The 25,957-nt window shown below is 41.2% G+C and overlaps 1 protein-coding gene across 1 annotated transcript in view; it reads right to left on the bottom strand.

The window, feature by feature from the left end:
• Nucleotides 1–2,010: 2,010 nt before the first annotated feature.
• The window catches only part of LOC123764428 (uncharacterized), a 31,245-nt gene continuing 7,298 nt past the window's right edge, over nucleotides 2,011–25,957 (bottom strand). The window contains exons 2-5 of the mRNA XM_045752319.2: nucleotides 17,219–17,854; nucleotides 11,742–11,926; nucleotides 8,258–8,482; nucleotides 2,011–7,920 (exon numbers count right to left, since the gene is read on the bottom strand). Coding sequence (XP_045608275.1) covers nucleotides 7,659–7,920; nucleotides 8,258–8,482; nucleotides 11,742–11,926; nucleotides 17,219–17,419 — 873 coding nt within the window. The 5' untranslated portion in view covers nucleotides 17,420–17,854 and the 3' untranslated portion in view covers nucleotides 2,011–7,658. The remainder of the gene's footprint in view (nucleotides 7,921–8,257; nucleotides 8,483–11,741; nucleotides 11,927–17,218; nucleotides 17,855–25,957) is intronic.

Below are 25,957 nucleotides of genomic sequence, written 5' to 3'. Positions count from 1 at the left end.
CATCAGTCTAGAACTGACAGGTGTGGGGTCCGGCTCCCTCCTCGAACCTCCCTAACGAAGGGGGAGGTAGAGTAAACTAGCTGGGGTACAATTTCACAATTTTTGTTTATTTTCACTGTTGGGGAGTTCTTTTAGGGTTGAAGTCTTGTTTGTAACCACGCAGTGGTCTGTTTTGATTTACCTATCTTTCTGGAGGTGCCTTCCCAAGTGATGGCAAAGATGGTAACCTTTAAATGTAAAGTGATCATATGCCATCGCTCTCTGTGCGTTTGAGGGGGGACCAGGTTCCGACTCGTGGTCCCCAGTATGTAAATATAGAACTCTGCGACTGATGGCACTAAATAGTATGACATTGATCAGTGTATGATAGTGTCAGGGAGCAGATGGGGGCTCCCCACAGAAAGTTAAGTTTTGGTCAAAATGCAGTCAAATGTTTCGTCTATCATGTTAACATTTTATATGGCTAATATCTAAAACGTTTTTGTATGTTAAAATTTAACTATACTTGGTAGGTACTCAACTCATTGTGCAGGTAAAATGTTCGGAGAAGCATTGTTGCTACTTTACAACGTATATTATGAAAAAGACAATTGTCAGAGCATTATACTTAACAGTTGATGCTGTAGATCATTAACGTACATCCCTCCACTATAGATGTAGACACTGAAGGTCTATAATATATGGGGACCCGGTAGTACAGTCGGGTTCGTTCATGACGAACAATCGAGAATCCCGGGTGGGACAGACATGATTGGGCAAAATTCTTTTCACCTAATGGACCTGTTCACCTAGCAGTGAGTCAGCTTGTTGTGGGGTTGCATCCTGGGCGGGGTCGGTAAATCGGCTTTAAAGGGGGGGGGGGAACTCTATAAAAACCAAAAGTGTAATGAATACACTGATCTGGCTTCCTGTTTCCCGACACAATGAATTATAAAAATAAATTCATGATCAAAATGCTAAGGGTCTGAATCTTCAAACAATGCACTAATTTGATAAAAACTCAAGATTTTCGTTGAAGACTAAGAGCCTATTAATACAATAGTGAACTCTCACATTTGTGCCACTTGACAAAGATTTGACGAATTTTGGGATTTTCTCATCAATTATTATGTACACTGTGTATTAGTGGCTTTATGCATTGTACTTATCTTACCTATGTATCCTCCACTGTTCATTTATCAAGTACGCACCCTTGTATAAGTAAAATATTATCATTATCATTACTATTATTACTCAAATATAATACAGGTACTACAGCAATGGTGGCTATGAACAAGCACCTTACTCCATAACTCTCAATTCTTCCACATGGTCAAGGATGACATTATCTACTCACAAAAAGTGGTGTTCAATATCTTGTATAAAGAGATATGATTCACATTATGCATGTTTCCCATAGTTGAGGACAGGAAGCCCGTCGGGCTCAAGGTCCCCTAAGCAACTGCTGTTTACTGTCCAAGAGTATAGCTTATAGAGCTTAAAGCTGTTGCCCATGTGTGAGCTATATTAAACCTTTTAAAGAAGTGCTCCAGAGTATTATCTTCCAATTTGTTCAGTACAGTACGTTAAAAGTTTCGATGAGATCAGCTCTATTATCTCTGGTTTGTAGTGTGGTTAGTACTGAGGCCCTCAGCCATTCCTGGTATGAATCGTCTTAGTTCGGGGATGGTTTTGTTACTCCATGATATACTCATTTATATCTACACAACAAATAATCACTCCTTTGTTCAGGATTAGCTAGCAAATTTGACACCACGGATAATTGAGTAATTTGCAAAAATGATAAAAATTTGCCATAAATGTACAAGCTTTTAGGCATAATTTCGAGACATTACAGTATATAATCATAAAAACACTGAATATTATGATTCTATAATTATTGTATATGTCAGGATGATGGCTAGACAAAACTTTTTACAATGACAGGAGTGTGTGGAAAATAATGAATAACTATTTGTCTGAAAAGTAATGTTTTTTTAAATAAAAACAGAGCATAAAAAATGCAATAAGGTTAATATATTATATTTTTATTAGATGTTTTCGTATTTATATTACCGAGCAAAGCCAATACTGTACAGTATCATTAACGTGGAAACTTGAAGGTATATGTCAAATCATTACATTGTTGTGGCCTTTTGCAAAAACACCAGTGTAATCGTAATAAAAAAAATGTACAGTATATTAAAATAAGTGTAATATTGTAATAAGAATGTAATAAGTATATTACATTCAAATACAACTCTGTGTTTAGAAGAATATATGTAGCTTCGAATTTGAGAAACTTAATGACCATATAAAATATGCATTGAATGCAAAAACCTTTTCAAAAGCATGAAACTATTGATCTAATTTTTTTCCCATTTAACTAGAGCATACAACTAAATTCTGTCTACAAAATACAATTGTTTAGATAATAGGCTGACATTGTAATTTAATTCCTAATGCTGTTGCAAAATCACATCATTGAAATCATAGGAACGTGATGCATCTACGAGAAAATATTCAACCCGCCCGATGGGGTTGAGCCCGCATGATGGGATTGAGCCCGCATGATGGGGTTGAGCCCGCATGATGGGGTTGAGCCCGCATGATGGGATTGAGCCCGCATGATGGGGTTGAGCCCGCATGATGGGGTTGAGCCCGCATGATGGGATTGAACCCTCATGATGGAACTGAACCTACATAATGGGACTCCCTGAGTGCTTTTGGTGCATGCACTACCACATGGAGTTCAGAGATGCGGGTTTGATCCCATTGTATGGGTATTACTATTTTCTTGTACCGAATTATGCGCCATTATCATTACATAACGTATTATTAAAAACTATTAACAATGATTATTGCAGACTAAATTGATATACCATGCTGTATTTGCTCTATTTCATGAATAATAAATGTTTACACATAATTTTGATTAATCAAATTGAGCCTTAGTCTTTTTAGGCTTAGTCATTTGTCTTTCAATGTCTTATGTACTGTAGACAGTGGCCGCTGTGACAAGAAATTAACACTTATTCAGCAACAATCATAATGATTATTAATTTAATCAAATAAAAAATGTATTAGGAGATTTTAAAAGTTAGCATGTAATGGAAAAATACCCTTTATGAATAACAGTACTGTATTTTAGAATAACAGCTGTGGGAGTGAAGCCAGCTGATCGAGTCCAATCAACTGCAAGAGTGTCACAAGGTGATAAAGAGCCACAGGAGGTACCGAAGGTATTGATGAAAAAATTTGTGGACTTTAAACAATCAATAGAAAATACTCATATAGGCATGCTCCCCGGGGCCAACTGGCAAAAACCCGGAGTGTAATCAGACACCCAGGGGGGGAGGGGGGAACACAATGAATGCAGGCAGAGCTCAGGATTGGGATGCAGAAGCCATGGATAGGCAAAGCTGAAAAAACAACCTCGTTATGAGAAATTTTGCAAATATGAGGACAAGAATGACTAGTAACTCATTGAAGCAATGATAGAGAAACTGATAGAGAAACACAGGAGGAGGATACTCAACAGTGCACACAAACTAAAAGATCTCGAAGTGTATAAACAAGTTTACATCTTCTCAGACCGTACAGCAGAACAGCAAAAGAAAAAAAACGACAGGGTACAAAGAGGCAGACTAAAGGAGTTATGAAACACAGACTGATACAAAGATTCAAAGCTAAAGATCAGGCGAGGGCAGGTGATCATGATAGTAGATGGAAGATAGGATAGTCCTTCAGGCAACCAGGCAGAACTAACTATTTATATAACTAACCATATCTAACAGGCTCAGAACCAGAGTAACAATGTGTGGAATAATAATGTGCAGAATGCAGGAGCAACCTCTCAGTCCCCCAGGAACAAGGTCAGGAGTTTAAATTACTCTTACACAAATGGCAGAAGCCTAGTAAATAAATTAGATGCATTGTGTGCATGGGCTGAGGCTGAGAATCCCGACATCATTGGCATCAGTGAAACATGGGGACAGCAGGACATAATAGAAGGGATATTCTTCCATCTCTCAGGATACCATCCACCATTCAGAAAGGACAGAGCAACAAAAGCAGGTTGGCTAATGCTATATGTGAAAGAGAACCTGAATGAAACCTCCAATGAGGAATTAAATTCCATGGGATCCTCAGCGTGTGTATGGTGCAACATATTAGCTCAGGATGGTAGTAAACTGAGGGTGAGAGTATGCCACAGGCATGACACAGCAGCAACAGCAGCAGCAGCAGAGGAAGTTGCTGATCTGCCTAATGTAATCAGTGACACATCAAAAACCCAAATCCTTACAATCGGGAACTTTAACCACGAGATCACATATTGGGTAAATCTAACATTACAAGCAGGAGGAAACATTCTTGACCTGGAACAGAACTCCTGTCTCATACTCACCCCTAGTGTGATCACAATGTTCTAAGATGCATTACAATTATAGAAACCCAAGTAAAGGCAAGTCCATGATGATGACTTTCAAGATTACCCTGGAGAAGACTAGCAAGGAATGAGAGAGGAACAGCAAAACATCTCCTGCAGGGAGCCAATAGATGAACATGGCATGCAAGCATCATGGGAAAATTTCAAGAAGCTCATCACTGAATTCGTTCAAAAATGAAAAGAAAAGAAAGGGAACTAATAGATGACACAGGTGGAAAAATAAGTGTTGATACCTAAGATTTATACCTCTGGAGTAGGTATAAATCCATGATGCACAAAATTGATTGAGAGACTATATAAAAGGGCATTAAATTCAGCCATCCAGAAAATTAGTTCAGCCAAAAGAAACTACAAAAGAAAACTTGCCCAAAACATAAAGATCGAAAGTTGTTCTATGCCTTTATAAGAAGTAAAACCAGAACAAAGGATATGACCCTTAAAATATGAGATTAACCAAGATATAATGGATGATAAAAGAGCAGCAAACACTCTGAATGAATACCTTACATTAGTGTTTACAGTAGAACGATTAGACGACATTCTATTACCCATACAAATGTTTGAAAGAGGTGAAGAGAATGAATTAAGGGATATGCAGTATCCATAATGTGCAACATAATTGGGAAGAGCATTGACAAACTAAAAAGACTCAGAAGCCCCAGGTGTGGATGGAATTAAATCGAATGTTGTGAAGGAACTGGCAGAAGAACTATGCCTATCACTGAAACTCCTTTTCAGAAAATCTTTGGAGCAAGGGATAATTCCCATAGATTGGAAATATGCAAATGTCACTCCTATTTAAAATAATAAAAAACAAGGCAGAAAGAGCTTATCAGAAAACTACCATCCGATCAGCTTGACATCACACATCTGCAAGCTCATGGAGAGAATCCTAAGGCAGGGACTCATTTACCATCTTTTAGAAATGGTAACCAGCTTATCGGACATAGGACTTCCAGTAGATGTAGTATACGTGGATTTTGCTAAAGCATTTGATAAGGTAGTAAGGCTACCTTCTAAAAGGCTTTATCAAAAGCCCAGCAAGGGAATTACAGGCACATGGAATAAATAGTGGATTACTAAAATGGATAAAACAATAGTTAAAACAAAGAAAACCAAGAGTCCTGCTAAATGGTAAAGAATCTGACTGGAGAAATGTGGTGAGTGAAGTACCAGTGTTTCCCTCTTGGGACCAACCCTTTTTGTCATTTACATCAATGACATATGAAAATATTACAAACCACATCATCAAATTTGCAGATGACAATAAAATTTATGAAAAAGTGGAAAGTGAAAATGATACTGAGGTCTTACAAAGAGCTCTTCATGAACTTCACAAATGGTCTGAAGATTGGGAAATGATTTTTAATATCGATAAATGCAAGACTTTGCATGTAGGACATAACAACCCATGTCACAACTACCAAATTAATAACCTTGCAACAGATTGATGAAGAAAAGGACCTTGGAGTCAAAATCCACCACATGCTGAAAATTGCACAACAGGTAGAAGCAGCAGTAAAAAAGCTAAGCCTAGAAATCCTAGGAAAAAATCAAGAGTACCTTTGATTTTAAGGAGAAGGAGGTACTCTTTTGTTGACCAAACCACACACTAGAAAGTGAAGGGACGTCGACGTTTAAAAAACGACGATGTTTTTAAAAAAGGTACTCTTTTCCTTAGAATAAAGTTATTCCTAAAAAAAAGGTTTTCCCCCTTGTATAAATCTCTGGTGTGCCCCCACTTGGATTACTGTATCCAAGCATGACAACCTCATCTTCAGAAGGACATAGCATCTTTGGAGACAGTACAATACTGGGCAATAAAAGTCATTTGAGTATTATCCTCAATACTCAATATTATCTCAGATTCAACACGTTCCTGTGGCTTCACTGTGCAGTCTACTGCACACTAGAGTAATAAACATGCAGTGATACTTTCAGCAGCTAACTCAAGAACAACTTCAAATGTCACTCACCACGTGTGGCACCAGTCAAAAAATATTATATATATTTATAATTTCTAAAATGCATAAATGGTCAAATGGTCATGAAATATCTCTTGCAAATGTAAAATGTACTTGAGCACCTTAGTCTCTATCATGAACAAATAAAGAACAAATGTCAAGCTTGAATATCTAATATGGCACAATATGCAGAGCATTATGACATGGTTGACACCTGCAGCAGAGCATTATGACATGGTTAACACCTGCAACAGAGCATTATGACATCACTAACACCTGATGCAAGCATTATGAAATCACTAACACTTGTACAGTAGCAGAGTATTGTGGCATGGTTAACACCTGCAGCAGAGCATTACGAGATGGTTAACACCTGCAGCAGAGCACTATGACATCACTAACACCTGCAGCAACTTCAAAAGCATTCCTCTATCATTAAAGTTTGCTCTTCAATTTACTTAAAACCCTCAAGTGTTTTATTTCTAACAATATTATTTATACAGATATTACATAAGAAAGCACAGGGCAACTAGTAATATTTGCCACTGATACAGGCACCCACTTTTGACTAGTAAGTAATCTTGAAGGAATTTATGTTTTCTTATTGTCAATTAAAGCTTGTCCAACAATCATCAGATTTATACAACTGTGGAGATACCCAAATTGGTATTTAATTTTGTATTAATTATATAATTGGTATTTATAAATTTTAAATATAATATAAATAGTTGGTCTACATGCATTCTTTTCTTAATTGACAATAGCCAATGATACTGGGCTTCCATAATAAAGTTTGATAAAAAAACTTTCTCAGGTTTGCAATTGATTTTTTATGCTGCTCATTAAAATAAATAATATATAATTATGATATATTTATAAATTCTGTATGAGTTATAAAGTGCAAAGTATTTCTAATGCAAAACCTTTTGAGTTTTTGTCCTGGCTTTATAGAATTTGAACTTTATCAAAAAGTCTCTTAGCTTTATAATAATTGATACTATATATAAATAAAGCATGAAAATTAAATTTTTTTGTTTTGTTTGCATATGTTTTTAAAATAGCTTTGTGATACTGTACAGTGGTTGTATTAATACAATTAAATCCTTATGAAGATATTCCACCAACCTACATGAAACACACTACAATATAAATGCCACACACAACAAGTAATAACTAAAATAACCCATTGTGTGACGTATCCCCAGCATCTTCCCCATGTAGCTAATGTACACTGGCAGAACCATCGAAGACAAATGCCCGATCCCTCAGTACCGCTGGCTAGTGGCAGTTGTTCTGCTTGGTTCAGTTTTAAAGGAATATTCTGAGCCTTTGTAATCTGTTGGTTTATATTGAGTATTGGTGTAGTGTATTTCCGGCATGTTGAGCTGCTTGGTCCAGTGGTTTGTCCAGTAGAGTTCTCCTGGTGGTGGTCGCATCTTCTCTATCTCCCGACACACAAACACGCAGTAGATGAGAGAGCCAAACAGTACCATAAAACCGAAGATAAGCATACACAAACCAATATACCTGTAGGAGTAAAAACTGACTTACTGAAATGCATTTTATAATACTGAGTTAATTCAAAAGACATTAGTGACACTACTTACTATGAATAGTGACAATTTTTTTTCCAGACAAAAGCCTCAACACACTAAAGCTTCAACACACTTACCAGACAAAAGCCTCAACACACTCACCAGACAAAAGCCTCAACACACTCACCAGACAAAAGCCTCAACACACTCACCAGACAAAAGCCTCAACACACTCACCAGACAAAAGCCTCAACACACCAGATAAAAGCCTCAACACACCAGACAAATGCTTCAACACACTCACCAGACAAAAGCCTCAACACACTCACCAGACAAAAGCAGGGTCGTACAGCTGAAGAACGACAACAAAGCCGAGGGTGATGAGGAGAAGGCCCAGGTTAAGGAGGACCATGAGGCAGCAGACACTCTTGGTGTTGGGACAGCAGGGATGAGGTGCAGTCATTGTCTCCATCACCAGTTTCCCACCCCTCGTGGTCTTGGTCTTCACGCTAACCATGTCACTGTGGCCTCCAGTTGTCCGGTAAGAATACTGACTGAAAACCAGGAAAAAGAATGTTAGTGTACAGTATTTTTTTAATTAGTGTGATTTTGTATATTTATGGCTGGTTAATGTTAGTTGGGAGCTTGGGCTTAAGCATTCCAGCACAGGTGTTTAGTTTAGAGATATTACATTTTAATACTAAAATAAATTGATCCTGTGGCTAATGCAGCTGATAGGTACTAGGTTCAATTCCTGGGACAAGGACAGAAGTGTTTTGGTATCATTTCCCGTACCAAAGAGCATCAGAGCAATTTCAGAGCATTTTCCTTTCGATCTCTGATTCACCGATTAGTGAATAGGAGACAGAGTTAGGCAAATGTTGCGGGTTGCATCTGGGAGAAATTAAGTAGTTGGTGTAGGAAGACCTTAGTAAGCCTGATAGGTACATGCTTCCTGTCCCTTTCATCATGAAACCATCTCTATTGTTCTGTTAATTCTGTATATTCATGCCAACTCAGCATTTCACATCAGAACACAAGGCTTGGTACAACCAATCCTTCAAGCAACCTTCTGGCAATAAGCCTTCCTGATAAATTCGGTGTAACTAGATCTTTCATAACGCCTGTCACTTTCTGACTCGCCTACTGTACTCTCGGCTTCACTTACACAAATTCCTCTTTTGCCATAAGCAACCCCTCACCCCTGTATAGTATATTAAGTCTGCTGAACAGCTTTCTGCACAATTCCTTTTTCTTTATCATGATTTTACGCGCAGTTTCCTTCCCTCCTACCACCATTACCTTACTTTCATTTATGTTCACTTTTCAAAGTGTTCTCTTACACTTTAAAACAATATTCAACTAATCTACTTAAGGGTATCTCTCATTTTCTTTAAGAAGAATGCTATTTATTTCTATCATATACTAGCTTGTACTTTTTCTAACATTCTTATTTGACTTCTCTCAGCCCAGGAATACTTCACCTATATGAAGTCAATTTGCTCATTACATCGTAATGAGCAAATTGTATATATAACCTCACATAGTATATAAGCAATCACCTTCACTACATCAATACAGTCACCTCGAGGTACACTATGAAAAGTCATTCATCTCAACATATTCAGTAATTTCTCTTAGTGTCTTTCACAATTTATATACAGTATACATTTTAATCACTTTTCATTCATTTCACCTGTATAATATATATAGTAATTAGAACATAAATGTTCTCATTTTGGTAACGTCTCCTTAGTATTAAGTGTTTTACCCCCTCACACTTTTTGTTAACTTTTTTGTCTATATATATGTTATGTTTTGCCCAAAACACTTTGCATAATTAGTGCCTTCATTCGTATGTGTAATTCCTGTCCCTACAGTTGTATATTACTCTCATGTTCTTTGTACACACATTCTTATGAATAAACATTTGTATTTGTATTTGAGTAGCTGGATACCGTTTACAAAAATGTGAGCAGGTTTGTATGGTGGGTTTCTGCTAAGCTCTTTCTGCATTTTTTGAAAATATGGGTGATATTTGCATATTTCCAATCTAGGTAAACTATCCCTTACTCCAGAGATTTTCTGAAAAAGAGGAAGTCATAGTTCCTCTCCTAGTTCCTTTACAACTTTGGATTGAACTCCATCCACACCTGGGGCTTCCGAGTCTTTTAATGCTCTTCCCGATTATATGGCACATTATGGGTATATTCCTTAATTTGTTCTCTTCATCTTCTTCAAACGTTTGCGTGGGTAATGAGATGCCGTCTAATCTTTTTAGTGTGAACACTGATATAAAGTATTCATTCAGAGAATTTGCTGACCTTTTATCATCCATTATAACTTGGTTAGTCTCATCTTTTAAGTGTCCTACCAAGTTTTTATTTTAGTTTTGCTTCTTATACTGTATAGGCATAGAGCAACTTTCGATCTTTCTTTACGTTTTGGGCAAGTTTTCTTTGGTAGCTTCTTTTGACTGAGCCGATGTCCTGGATGGCTGAATTTAATGTCATTTTATATATCTCATAATCGATGTTCATTGTGGATTTATACCTTCTCCAGAAATTCTGCTTGGTTATCAATGCTCTTTTTTGTGTCATCCATTTAATTTTTTTTTTGTATTTCTCCTTGTTGGCACATATTTTTGAACGAGTTCAGTGATGAGTTTTTGAAATTTTCCCATGATGCTTCCATGCCATGATCACCTATTGGCTTCTTGCAGGAGGTGTTTTGCTGTTCCTCTCTCATTCCTTGCTAGTCTCCTCCAGGGTAATCTAGAAAGTCATCATCATAGACCTTTATGTAGGTATCTGTAATTGTAATCCGTCTTAGAATATTCGAGAATGTAATCAACTTAAAATAATTATTGTAATCCGAGCCAAATAGATCGCATGAGGGGGTGAGCCTTTTCCCCTACCTGAATTTGATCAATCATGCCCTCCTCTGATATTAGCACAAGATCTAGAATGCTGTTACTGTGTGTACATGGACGCACAGTAACTAAGCCGTATGAAAAAGGAATCCTGTACCAGGTCAAGAAGTTATTCTCCTGACTCTGATGTTAGATTTACCCAATCTATTGTCTCGTGATTAAAGTCCCCCATTATATGAGGTTTGGGTTTCTGATGTCTCATTGATCACATTATACAGATCAGCAACTTCCTCTGCTGATGGTGTGTCAGCCCTGTGGCACTCTCTCACTGTCAGATTACTACCATCTTGAACTGTTATGTTGCACCATACAAACTGGGAATTCCCGGGGCCCGGGAAATTAAAACATTAGCCTATATAATTCAAATTGAAGTTAGTGTTGGATTTTCCTTGCCCGTCATATTTGACAGATGCAGTGCAAGAAACTTAGCTTCATTAAGGTAGAATTTTGTTAAAATTTGTTAACGTTTTTCCACACCACCAATATTTAACTGACGTGATATAAGGGCAAATGACTTGTTATCGTGGATACAACACGAGACTTAAAACATTATAATTTTGTTAAAGTTCCTGAATTTTCTTTGATAAATTAAATATTTATCTAATTTAATTTAATATTTCTTATATGAAAATACTTTCTTAGTACTAAATTAACCCTAAATTCTTATAGATTATGAAAATAAACTGTGTACAGAGATAGGGACCACCTTCAGTCAATACAGGAAGAGGGGGGGGGGGTAGAAATAGCCTAAGCTACTCTATCCCTTTTGAGATGTATTTTTTTGTCTTGTCTCAATAAACATACTTGAACTTGAATACAGGAAGAAGCAGTTACATTAGCAGCAATGTGAACAACATGACTGGCCCTATATATATATAGACCTGATCTCGGAGTGAGGTCTAGGAATCCTGGTGGAGGCATAGATCTCAGAGGCTGCCCTGGAGGCCGCCCGCCGCTCCTCCTCTTCTAGCTGCGGGTTGATCACCGCCTCATTCCTCACCGTGAACTCGCTTTCTGCTCGGTCACTGGGAGCTCGCTCCTCCACCAACCCAGGGTTGTAATATACCTGAAAATATAAATCGATATTAATCTATTACGCAAGAACATCTTCAAGGTTTAGAAGAGCTATAGATTTTACCTGAATTTACCTGAGGCCACCATTTCTGGTGGCCTTGACAGGGATAGGAAGCCAGTGGCTTGTCAGTGGTCTCTCCCCATTATTTCGGAGGATTTTTTTTCAGCATCTGTGAAACCAATGGCTCTTGATTGAAATATAAATATATATATATATATATTATATATATATATTATATATATATATATATATATATATATATATATATATATATATATATATATATATTTATTTTCTTCGAGGATGTGGGTCCCTTTAATTAAACCAGTGGCCCGATTTGCCTAATAAGCCAAGTTTTCCTGAATATATATATATATATATATATATATATAGTGTAAATCACGAAAATTAACGTGATGAAAAATGTGACAGTATCAGACCACGAAGAAAGAATTGAAACAGGAATTTCCATAAGTACTTTCATATTTAATAATACATCTTCAGAAGGATCCTTCTGAAGATATACACACACACATACACACATTTGTGGTTGTTGCTAACATGTTTATGTAAGGCATTTCTGCGAGTGACTTCCCTCACGCTTGCTATCACTATACATGAAAGTTCATATTGTTACTGATGTCTTCCTGCAGGCCTGCCACGCTTCCCGTAGGCCTGCCACGTTTCCAAAAAGACTTATCATGGTTCCCATAGGCCTGCCACGTTTCCAAAAAGACTTATCATGGTTCCCATAGGCCTGCCACGTTTCCAAAAAGACTTATCATGGTTCCCATAGGCCTGTCACGTTTCCAAAAAGACTTATCATGGTTCCCATAGGCTTGCCACGTTTCCAAAAAGACTTATCATGGTTCCCATAGGCTTGTCACGGTTCCAAAAAGACTTATCATGGTTCCCATAGGCTTGCCACGTTTCCAAAAAGACTTATCATGGTTCCCATAGGCTTGTCACGTTTCCAAAAAGACTTATCATGGTTCCCATAGGCTTGTCACGTTTCCAAAAAGACTTATCATGGTTCCCATAGGCCTGCCACGTTTCCAAAAAGACTTGTCTATGGGAACCATGATAAGTCTTTTTGGAAACGTGGCAGGCCTACGGGAAGCGTGGCAGGCCTATAGGAACCATGATAAGTCTTTTTGGAAACGTGACAAGTCTATGGGAACCATGATTTGTCACGTTTCCCACAGGTGCTGCAAACTTCCTACAGGAATTTCACACTTCGATGTAGTGTGTTCAACACTTCCTCCAGGTGCCTCATGTACCTGTACTCTTGCTTTCTAGTTCAGTAACCTAACCATAAACATTTCATAAACACTATGCAAATAAATGGACCTGGTCTATGGAACTCACTCCCTAACGAAATGAAAAGCTGTCCAGCTTTTGCCTCATTCAGAAACAAAACCAAAAAGTACCTAATTTCATCTTCATAGTTTCCTACATAGTGCTTTAAACTCGCACTGTATCTAGTGCTACTCAATCCCCCAATATATGTACCTAAGCCATATAACTTTACTATTGTAATCATTGATATCATCTTATATCATTGTTGTTATATTGAACACACATTGTGTGCTACCCAATCCCTCAAAATATATATGTACCTAAACATACAACTTTACCTTGTGATCATTGCTGTCTTCAAATATGCCCTATCAGTGTGCTTTAACGTGCCTACTAATCTTTGTCAAATTTTCTTACAATGTACCAGTTAACATTTTGTAAATTTTGCAAGAAATTACCTACAGTATCTGTTAGATTAAGGACCTGCCCGAAACATTATGCGTACTAGTTAGTGGCTTTTCAAGAATGTAAACACATCGTGCTATGTACTCTCACAAACCCAATGTACCTGCTTGTATATATATAAATAAATAAATTACTAGATACCTGGCGGTGTCCGGCCTGGCCCTGTGCCCAGGCTTCTGGCGCGGCCTCGCACTCTACATACATTTATGTATGTAGGTTAAATTAGCATTTTGAAAGCACTGCAATCACGTGCAGGCATGATGACCAAATCACACAAATTCAAAAATCAGAAGATTTTTCTTCGAAAATAGGAAGACATCACATCAGATGAAAAAACTACGATGTTTCGGTCCGTTTTAGTCGTGTCGAACACACGACTTGATAATGGTCCAGGGCGGACCGAAACGTCGTCTTTTTTCCCCCTTCTGATTTGTGGTTTGGTCATCACTACAATCACATTCTGGGGTTAATTGGTCAACAATTCACCGAGCTATATGTTTACCAGATCTCTAACCCTGTCCATGGAGGACAAAAGAAAATGTATATATCCTGATTAGCATTGTAAATGTGTGGCCACGTCTGTGATATATAAAAAAAACTCCTTCCCAGTCTCCCCCTACACCAACTATCCTCATCTCCCGGCCCCTTCCCCCCACCCACAACCACCCTCCATATCTCTTCCAACTCCCACGTCATCCCCTCACACACCTTTCCTGTCTCACCTTATCTCTATAACTATGGTCAACATCTGTATAACTATTTTCACAACATTCAGTCTTCACCACTGTCAACATCTTCACGCCATACCAATCTCCACTTACCCACCCACACATACTGTTCCCATATCTCCCTGACACTGTAACCATGTTCACTACACACACTATCTACATTCTCATAATCAAAAGTTTGTGCCCAGCATGCTGTCATCTGAACCTCCGTTTGGTACGTCAATATGGAATACTTTTTTTTATTAATACATGAGGTACATCTGCATTAGTGCAGCTACCCTAGACTATATGAAGTGGAGTACAGTGTGTCAAAAAAGCTAACTAGGTGATGCTAAAAAAAATCCCCATCACACAGGATGGTTAGTCATACAGAGGCATGTGATAGGCAGTCTGTACTGGCAGACTCCGGATGCATTTTGAGGATATTATCAACACAAGAGTGAATAAGGTAGCAGTGGTAATAAAAGTCCCCATCTCGCAGGATGGTCAAGTCATACAAGGCCATGTGTTTAGTAGCCTGCACTTTTTTTTTTTTTTTTTTATTAAGATATGAGGTACATCTGCATTAGTGCAGCTACCCTAGACTATATGAAGTGGAGTACAGTGTGTCAAAAAAGCTAACTAGGTGATGCTAAAAAATCCCCATCACACAGGATGGTTAGTCATACAGAGGCATGTGATAAGCGGTCTGCACTGGCAGACTGCACTAATTGTTAAAAAAGAAACACTCTACGGACGTTTTGCTGCACATTTCATATCCGTGAACAACAGGGATGCAGAGGCTGATTTCCCTTCAAGGGGGCAAAGTGATTGTACTCGCCATACAATCACAAATCGTCATGTAAAATGTGGTTGGAGGCCTGGCCCCCAACCTTGGACAGAGACAGACATTATCTCTTAGATGATTTATCGTCGCTCAAACTGTTGGCTCAAACAGTATCTTAATTAAGTTATTCTTGTAATTAAGACAGTATCGATAACTAACAATTTAAGTGTAGCTGTCCTTCAACCTGTCCTCTCAATTAACACATCGTTATTATGACCAACGTACCAGATGCAACGTTCTATGAATAGTAGCAATTCAATTCAATTTCATTCTTTATTATGCACCCCATACCCATCGGGTGGGCGGTGGTGGAAAGGGTTACAAAGGCACATAAAGGGTTCAGGAACTGAACCTCATACTTCGTTTAGCTAAGCAAGTGACAGTCTTGTGAAGTTAGTTACACAATTGTTAATGTTACATACAATCCACCTTGGGGAGCCGGTCGGCCAGCACACTGGACTTGTGATCCTGTGGTCCCGGGTTCGATTCCGGGTGCCGGCGAGAAACAATGGGCAGAGTTTCTTTCACCCTATGCCCCTGTTACCTAGCAGTAAAATAGGTACCTGGGTGTTAGTCAGCTGTCACGGGCTGCTTCCTGGGGGTGGAGGCCTGGTCGCGGACCGGGCCGCGGGGACACTAAAAGCCCCGAAATCGACTCAAGATAACCTAATCTAACCCAAGCTAGTCTAACCCAGCCTACCCAAACCCAACCCAACAATCAGGGATCCTGGGTTCTATTCCCGGTCGAGACAAACTGCGGGGAAGATTTTATTTTCACCAAGCATTAAATATGTACCAGAGAGTTAGGTAAATGTTGTTAGGTTGCATCCAGGGGAGGAGGGACAGTGATCTGACCTTAGGGGGGTGGGGGACCTCGATATAAACCTAATATCAGCTTCAATTCAAACACATTTAAAGTAATGAGATTCGAGGAGGAAGTAAGAAGATCCTTTGAACCGTATAAAATGAAGGGAAGGCGACGCCTTAAAACAATAACAGAAGCTCGCATAAATATTAGATCATCATCAACACACAAGACCCCTGACAAACAACAGAATAGCATTTATGAACCCTAGGGAACGAGGCCGACTGAACACCTTTAAATCACAAATCACCGAGCAAAGTGTGGTTCGAGGCCAGACTCCAAGGTCATGGCTTCCAACCTTTGATAGACAGACATTATCTCTTAGATGATTTATTGTCGCTCAATAAATTAAGTGGGATTGGTTAGGGCGAGAGAGGGGTCCCGGTAGTACAGTTGGGTTCGTTCTCAACGCACAATCGAGAAATCTGGGTTCGAATCCCAGGGGGGACACAAATGGTTGGGCACATTTCCTTTCACCTAATGCCTCTATTCACCCAGCAGTGAGTAGGTACTCAGGAGTTGGCCAGCTTGTTGTGGGGTTGCATCCTGGGCGGGTGGAGGATCGATAAAAGTCAAAACGTGTATGAACACACTCTGGCTTTCTGTTCCCGACACAACGAATTAAATTAAATTAACTGTACGCGAGGCTAATTCCGGGTCTGGGGTGCACAACAAACTACAGCTAATAGGCTGAGATTGTAATGGACCATACACGGCTCCTCACAGTATCAGGGTGTTACAATTAACTAGCCCTAACTTGTTTAGTGTTCGCCCTGGCGCGTAATTAATGAATTTTGATTGTATAATAGGATCTCTAAAAAGTGATGGTATTTTTAATTTCACTAATATGGTACCTGGAATGTACCTGGATGGGGTTCAGGGAGTGTGGTACCTGGCCTGGTACCACAAAATATATAATGATGGCGTGTATCAGTTCTCTTAGGATTTGTTATTTCACGCAGTGAGCCTAAATTTTGACCTTAATATTTCAGTATAACGTCTTATGTGTGTGTCTGTAACAAATAAATACATTATTTAGCGAGGCTAGTGCTTAATTTAGCCAGCACATGGGCGTTATACCCAGTGGAAGCCTTGCTCACCTCTCTGCCGGAGTAGCCATTCCTGCTGGAGGACTCTCGATCTCTTGACCTCGACCTGCTCCGGTCTCCCCGCTCCCTGCGGGGCGGCCGCTCCGGGGCGTATTCGTAGCTGCTGACGGAGGGGGCGCCCCGGTACCCGCTGGGGCCCGGCTGAGTGTAGTCCACGTACCGAGACGACGGGCCCAGCCTCTCCAGACTCATGGTGGGGGAGTGTGGGAAGGTTCGGGGACTATGTAAAAGGGGAAGGGAGTTTAGAGTCTGGTGGGACGATGGGTGGAGGAGCCAGTACGTGAAGTTAAGGGTAGAGAGAGTACGTGCTTGAAGGATAAAACCATGTGTAGGGTTAGGCTAGTGGGATAGTAGGGTCGTGGTAAGTGTTTTAGGGATAGGGGGAAGTTTAACTTATGTAGAGCTAATAAGGGCGGATGTGGTTGTTCATGTAGGTCAGATGCGGTAACTTTTGGCAGCGATGATGTTCCCAGATGACGAGGAGACGATAGTGTCAGTTAGACTCGAGTGAACGAGGGCGGTCGGCAGATGAACTTTACCAAACACTGAAACATTTCTCTATACAGAAGAGAAGATAGCAGGAGGAGCAGAGAGGAGGAGATTGTAGAGCCCACTCGCGGCGCCGTCCTGAGGAAGAAACAAAAGACAACACTAAGTGCACCATACAATCTCTGGATTTACCACACGAACATCAAACAACATTGATTCCTGCATAGTGTACACAATAAGTATTGACTCCGGCCAATTTTAATATAACATTGAAATAAAGTTAATGAAATCTTCAGAAAGGAAATTATGACAAAGCGCTAAGCCAGTATGACTATAACACATGAAAGGGATACGAGGACAGGATAGGAGCCGGGACAGGTATTGAACATGAAGTGATATAACATGAGTGCAGGCACTGAGGTGTGAGTACGGAGGGAGGAACGATGCCCAGACTCTACAGACTGGTTATTAATTTTGTCATTACAAAGAGTTTTAACATATAAACAAAATTTGTGGTGAGCTTCCGTGTAAGTAACACGGCGGGTGACAGACGTCTTACTGCACCTCAACATTTGTGTTGGTGGGGGTGCAGGCCGTACTAAGATGACAAAGGTGGAGTGGGTCCTCCTGGCTATAATAGGCTGGTCCTATTGTAGCCGGCTCGTACCACTTACGGGCTATTCATGCCCGTGCCACCTCTTGGGTGGCTTAATCTTTATCAATCATCATCATAGCCTGCAATACTCTAAACTATGGGACTGATGCTTCTCAGCGTACAGGGTGTAGGGTACTTCTCATTGCAGGGAATAGACAAGGTACAACAAAGGAAAGCACCGTTATCAAACTAATAACTCATTACTAATGATCAACTACGAGTTACCGGTCTACATTCGGATTTCTTAACTAGGCGGGAATGATGATTGCTTTAGAGTAGCACTCCCTGTAGCCGTGAGCAGTGTGGTCGCCCGACCTCTTCTGCCAACCTTCAAAAGCATTGAGTTGCCCACTATACGTTACGCCATAATAATGATCCCAAGCCACAACATTGCCTCTTAACTCAGCTTTCACCAGTATTATCAATATTGTTTACGTGTTATTGATTTCCCAATACGCAATTTTGGTCAAAATAATCTCATGTAATTGTGTGTCCAAAATGCCACTTCTCAGATTACAGTGATGTAACCAGACATTATTGTGTGAAGCATTCTTTGCCAAACTCAGGTGTAACTGGCGCTCAGGTGTTACCTATACAATACAATACAATACAATACAATACAATTTTATTTAGGTAAGGTACATACATACAATAAATATTTACAAGGATTGTTTAACTTATAGGTATAGCTAGTACATACAATGCCTAAAGCCACTATTACGCAAAGCGTTTCGGGCATGACCTGTCACCACAACACTAAGTGTAATTACAGTTAACACTGCTTCAGGAGGATCGACAGGCTTATATACACACCGACGGGTGTATTACGCTTCACGGTGTATATACCGAGTTTATTTTAGTCCCGAATTATGTTCAGGACTAAACTATACTTTCTAGTTGGTCAGTAAGCTGTTGTGGTAGCCTTAATAACCCTCTAGAGGTTAGTAGGCCAGAGGCCCAACACCAAACCAAACCATCATGAAGGTCAGACTGATGGTCAGACTGAATAGGCCACTCCACCCCATATTTGTACTCCCCCGCCCACTTTACTACAGTTGCAGACGAGAGCGGTACATCTATGCCACACACACACACTCGCCACACGTTGACAAGTTTTCTGCCAAACGTTCTATTTGTTTAAAGTAATTTTAAATAAAACACGACGATAGCAGACCTGCCCAAGCCCTCACCCTGCACACACACACACGCCAGCTAGTTACCTGACCCAGTAGATATATTATATATTAAATTAATACAAAGAAAATGCCACAGGTATTTTGTACTGCATTCCTTTCCACTGACAAGCAAACCACAACCAACCATTAACAGTTTACTTGCTGGTTGGTCAGTAAGCAATTGTGGCTTTATGACCGTCCCGCGGTTGATTGGCCTTAAGCCCAACACTAAACCAAGGAAACCTCTTTGGTGTTCTGAAACGTTTTGCTGAATGTGTGGCAGATCTTGTTGTGTGGACATTCCCCACCTTAGTCTGATCTCACTCGGTCTTTATTGCTGTGTTTCTCTATAAAGTGGCAACAATAGGTGGAGCTGATAATAGGTTATGTATTAAAGCCTTGATGCTTCGTCGTTTTCAAATTACTGTTATACCTCCCTCTTAATCCTAGTGTACTCGCTTCTACCTTCCCTTAGATTCATTCTGTTTATTTTGGTGTGTGTGTGTGTGTGTGTGTGTGTGTGTGTGTGTGTGTGTGTGTGTGTGTGTGTGTGTGTGTGTGTGTGTGTGTGTGTGTGTGTGTGTAATTACCAATATATCTAATAATTATTCAGGGAATTAATTCGATCATCGCTAAATATCTTTCATAAAATAATAAAATAACGCCCTATAGTTCTTTTTTTGGATATAAATTTATCCACATAATGTTATAACCTTCGGAGAGACCAAGTACATGCATGAGTCGAGACGAGGTGCCAGTGTTGCACTCACCAATGCAGCAAGAGACCAAGTCAGCGTTGTATATCATGGTGAAAGCCTCGCCCCGCACCCGGGGGCTGCATCGCTGTGAAATACCTTTCAACGTGACGTCAGCGTTGAATGTGGCCAGTGAACAATGGAGGAAGACGGGGTAAGACTTTTCACCACCTTTCCCTGCCACCAGTTGCTTCTCGCACCTCTAGCCCGCTATGACCCCTCAGTGTTATTTTGTATTTTATTAACCATCTCTGATGCAATTTAGGAACCCATAGCCTCGGAGATGGAATAAAGAGCATTCAGAGAAAACTTGCCGTTTGACTCGAAATACGAGTATTCGCTTCTCCTACCACCCCCTTTTTTATTATTTATGTTGTACACTTTTTTATACAAGGTTACATAGCTCATTGGTTACAAAATGTGGATATTAAGAAGAAATAAACCAAAGTTTGTAACTATGTAACCAAGGCAGTGAGGCGCTCTGTATGTGTTCCGGGGCGTAATTTTCTGTGATACACATTCTGGATGTGAAGGGTGTGAGGCGCTGACGTCAGGCGTCAGCGCCTCACGCGCGCCTCGCACTCACCAAGTCCAACATAGTGTACACTCTACATTATTACAACAGTTAACACTGTGCAGCATCACTGAGAGTACTCAGGTTATGGGTAACGATGTGTATCAGTGCTATACCGGTGGTTTTGTTGAAGGTGGACGATGTACCGGATGTGCATGTAATATATTTATACAATCTTCTCTCGTACATACAGCAATGAAGCACGTCAATGACTGGGCAAGTACAACTCACTAACACCATTTTGAGTGGCACGCATGACACTAATTTGGAGAATCCCATTCTTCAAGACCCTTCTTGTTTCCTGCAGCTCCACCTTGTCTCTTTGATCTCTAGTCAAAAAGTTAAATCCCCGGGAGTAGTTTGGTCCAGAAGATATAGTTTGATCTTATGGCTTCTGGAATTAAATCTTTTAAATGGATTCAAATCAGCAACACAAGATAGTTTACAATTTTATTGAAAAAAATGAAATCCTCCCATTGTATAATGTGGTAATTTCGCATTATATGAAAAAATGGGTAAAAATGTTCATGTAAATATTATTTATTACAAACGCACCTACATTAGCACTTTTGACGCTTAATACACACGTTTCTACCTGCTCTTAAATACTACAGTATGTTGCCCGTGTATTTTGCTCTATGTTGCCCCGGTCTCAGATGGTGAGAGCCGAACACACTTGAAATCTTACACACGTGCCGAGGCATTTACATTTGGAGTGTAAACCAGACCAGACTGACCTTGAAAAAAAAATGAGTGCTTCAATTCAAGTTCAAGTATGTTTATTGAGATAAGAAAGAAATACATCTGAAAGGGGATAGAGTAGCTTAGGCTATTTCTACCTACTATTTCTAAACGAGTGCTTGCCTACCAGTGACCAAGGGAGTGAGGTCTGGCTTTCTGTGCCCCGCTTCCTAGCCGTGGTACCCTCAATACTTCCATGATGCCCGAATGATTCCTTCTGATCCTGCATCATGATTGGCAGCCCCTATTGCACTGACAGAAGTGCTGGTCTGTTGCACACGCTCTGTGTAGCTCTGAAGCCGCCTGGGTGACATTGAAGGCATGGCGACAGCTCTCCAAGCACCTGGTGGAGAGGCAGCTGGCGCCGCGACACTGGACTAGCCACACCTGAGCTGCCAGCCTCAACTCCTCACCTTGGTATTGAAGAGGTAGATACAACTATGGAATCCTCATAGTAGTCACATAATAGCAGTGCAGTATCATAAAGTCCAATAATGACGAATATCAACACGAGTGGACATTTGTTCGTATCCGAAATGCTAATAGAACCCCGCCGCCAATCATTCAGTTAATCAGAACAACTTGAGAAACCTGACGCAGCTAAGAAACACCCTGGTGGTGGTGATATTTGTTTGCAAAACATGTAAAATATATCCGTGTGAACAATATTGACGTGGTACAAGAGGGTTGTACCATTGAGTTGGCAGGTATACAAATGTGTACCGCTCCACCTCCTGCTCAATACCCACCTTACAACCTTCATCATATTTGGCCTCTACTCTTGCCATGACCACAGACTGGTAGAACATGACCACATTATCAATGCAAAAGGAACAAACGGCAGAGAGGCTATTCCCGCCCACTGGACCAGCGACGAGGCTCTACCGGAGAAAGTCACGATCCAGAACACATTCTGGCGGCTCACAATGGAAGAGTATTGCCCACCCAAGCGCAGGTTTCACGGGTGCCAACGGTGGAATCATGTTGCAAGAAACTGTTGGACTATTGCGCCAAAAGGCATGCAACATCTGTATGCAAAGCTAAAATGGTAAGACAATTAAAATGAAGTGCGTCAAGTGTCATGTGGACGGAGTCCCCCCGCCTGGCACGACAGCTGTGACGCGCTCCCGCCAAGACGGGCTGACCAGGGTATGCCACTAAGGGCCCACGAGTACACTGGCTCAGTTGACAGCACCCACTGCCAGGCCACAGTGCCCTCGCCTACCCGACAAGTGCTACAGGCGGCGAACCTAATGACACAGTTACAATCTCCAGCAACACTTGCTGGTTGAGAGGACCGGATCCGTCAAAAGAGTTCGGCTAGTTCCAGAATTTATGGAAACAGTGGGAAAACAAGGCAAAATCATGGATAAAATCAGCAAGCAAATAACGGAGCAAAGTAAGGAAATCTGGCAAGAGAAGACGATGATAGTAAGTCTTGAAGAGTGTGTGAGTGTGGCCCGAGCCTCGGCCATACTCTCAGGGAACACCCTCCCCTGCACCCCGTCCCCGCCTCACTGACACCCTCCTTACATAACTAGAACTAGACCTCCCTGTCCACGGGGCAGGGAGGTCTAGTTCTGTATGCCCCGCCTGCCGGCCCTCTTGTATTTGCTGCATTACTACGTAACCATTTTGACTTTCAAATTCGTTGTCGAATCTGACCTTACAGTTGTGAATGGAGGTGGGTTTCACAACAACTTCTTTCAGTGCATTCCACTTGTTGACCGCCCGTACAAGGTACGAGTAGAAACCTACATTTCTTAGGTTTATTGGCGTTTCCAGCTTCCTCGTGTGTCCTCTTGTCCTACTTTCTCTTAGTGTGAAGAGGCTGTCCTTGTCCACTTTATTTAATCACCCTCATTATCTTGAACGTTCTGATCATATCCCCCTCTGTTTCTATCCTCTTCGGCTATGAGATTTAATTCCACTAGCATATTGTCGTAGTTTAATTATTTTAGCTCTGGCGCCAATCTTGATGCAAACCTTTGTATTTTTTTCAAATTTTGGTTTTATGCTTTACAAAGTGCAGATTCCATGGTTGTTCTACATATTCCAGTAATGGTCTAACAAATGTCGTTTAGGAAGGGGGGGAGCCCATGTGGCAACCCACTCCATCCTCCACGTGATCCTCCCCCCCCCCCCCCGAACCCATCCTATATTTGGGTACCTTTTACGCAACCTGCATATAAGACAACTACAAATCTTCGATTCATATAGTGAACTCTTGCAAGTAGGAAAGCAATGACCTATTACTGTCGTGTGATATCAACCTGGTACATGTCCGCTGGGCAGTGTGGGTCGAGAGGCACTCTACTCCCGGGCAACCTTGGTAATATGTATGAACTCTCGTAGAGGCTGCGGCGACGGCTCACCTGGTGGACGTCTTCACCACGCGACGGCTCACCTGGTGGGCGTCTTCACCACGCCACGGCTCACGGGACATCAGCCTCGACAAGTCACACAGCACTTGTCGCAAGCCTTCCCAAGTGACACTTGTCGGTACCTGATATACAATTTGCCAAGTGATATGCAACGCTTGAAGTAAAAGGAACCAGGTGCCACCTGTCGGTTTAGGGGCTACGTGCCACCTCTTGGGGTGCCTTAATCTTCATCAATCACCTGTCGATGCAAGAGACAAGCAGCCTTACTCCCGACCCTCTCCAGTGCTCACTTTCTCCCCTTCCCCCTCACGTGCTTATCGTTGTGTACTATTGTGTTTCTTGACCAGACCACACACTAGAAAGTGAAGGGACGAAGACGTTTCGGTCCGTCCTGGACCATTCTCAAGTCATGGTCCAGGATGGACCGGAACGTCGTCGTCCCTTCACTTTCTAGTGTGTGGGTTTGGTTAACATTTTTCAGCCACGTTATTGTGACTCCTCGTCTGCATACTATTGTGTTTATCTCACTGGCAGAGTCCGTCGTCCAACCATATCCCCCACCGACCCAAATATGGTAGCCTTGCCGAGCCACACCTCGCGAGCCACACCTCGCCCTGCCCCAGGCCTGCGGTGTGGCTCCAGGGTCCACTATGTTGTTTTAGATTCGGCAACTCGGAACAAAAAGTTCCAAGTAGCACGGGCTATGGTGAGCCCGTAGTGGACTTATCTGTCACAGGAGCGGGACTGTAACTGAAGGTCCACATATAAACATTAAGCCACCCAAGAGGTGGCACGGGCATGAATAACCCGTAAGAGGGTCCACTAATGATCCAACTCTTACATACACCCAATCCGGACTCCGGACTGCATGGTAACCGTGCCAAGTTAATTAAAGGAACGCTGGTTGCAGTTAGTAAGTAACTTTGATGTTGATAATTAAGTCAATGCAGTGTTAATTTTCGTAGTCAAGCACTTACCTGTCAGTGTCTAACGAGGAGTTAGGTCCGGCTCGGTTAGGTCCACATACACACACCCCAGGTAGCAGCCCGTGACAGCTGACTAACTGACCATCCTAATGGTCAATTTCTTTGACGAACCTAGCCTTTAAAAGTTGAGGATGGAGGTGGCTTCCACAACTTCTCTCGGTGAAATGACGCACACGCTAGTACTGATCCCTCGCCTTGTCTAAACACCCGCATATACTTTGACACAGCCACACACATACACACGGAGCTGTGCGACACGCAGCTGTGTGACACGGAGCTGTGTGACACGCTCTGTGACACGGAGCTTGGAGGCCTAAGTGCTACAATGACATTTCCTGACACGCACGACGTTATGTGGTACATTACCTGACGTCACACCTTGTTAAGTGATACATTAGTTGGCGTCACAACCCACACTGTCATGTGACACACCTAACCCCCCCCCACCACTTCATGTGTCAACAGACAGGCACCCCCACCTGGCACAAACCTTGACAAGTGACAATTGCCACGAGAGAACACTACAATTAAGTAATTGTAGTAATTATAGTATGCCATTAAGGAATACAACTACATTCCTCGCCGTGTTTAATACGAGAGTGTGAGGCTAGGAGAAGGAGGAGGAAGGCTTCTCAACCTTGAACACTCTTTCCTTGTAGAGCTCTCACCATCTTGAAGAAGTCTTGGATTGCTCTATCGCTCTGGGGGTCAAAAGCTTCAGCTCGAGGTTCCTACCTTTCTTAGCCAAGGGCCACGTAATGTAATAACTCCCTACCCCCAATATGTGGCTCCTCGAATCTAATTTTGACATTTGTAGATGTTGTTGGGTTCTACGACCGATTCGTAGCACAGTTGGTTTCGTTGTCGACTCGCAATCGGAGAGCCCAGGGGGGAGCACCTTCCTCTCACATAATGCCACACAAGGCCCACTGATGGGTTGAAAGAGCTTTAGCATTCCCTCACCTTTCAGT

This window comes from Procambarus clarkii, chromosome 1 (genome assembly GCF_040958095.1).
Source record: "Procambarus clarkii isolate CNS0578487 chromosome 1, FALCON_Pclarkii_2.0, whole genome shotgun sequence".
Lineage (NCBI taxonomy): Eukaryota > Metazoa > Arthropoda > Malacostraca > Decapoda > Cambaridae > Procambarus > Procambarus clarkii.
Note: the sequence above shows the minus strand (reverse complement) of the source record. Positions and strands in the feature narration are given on the sequence as shown.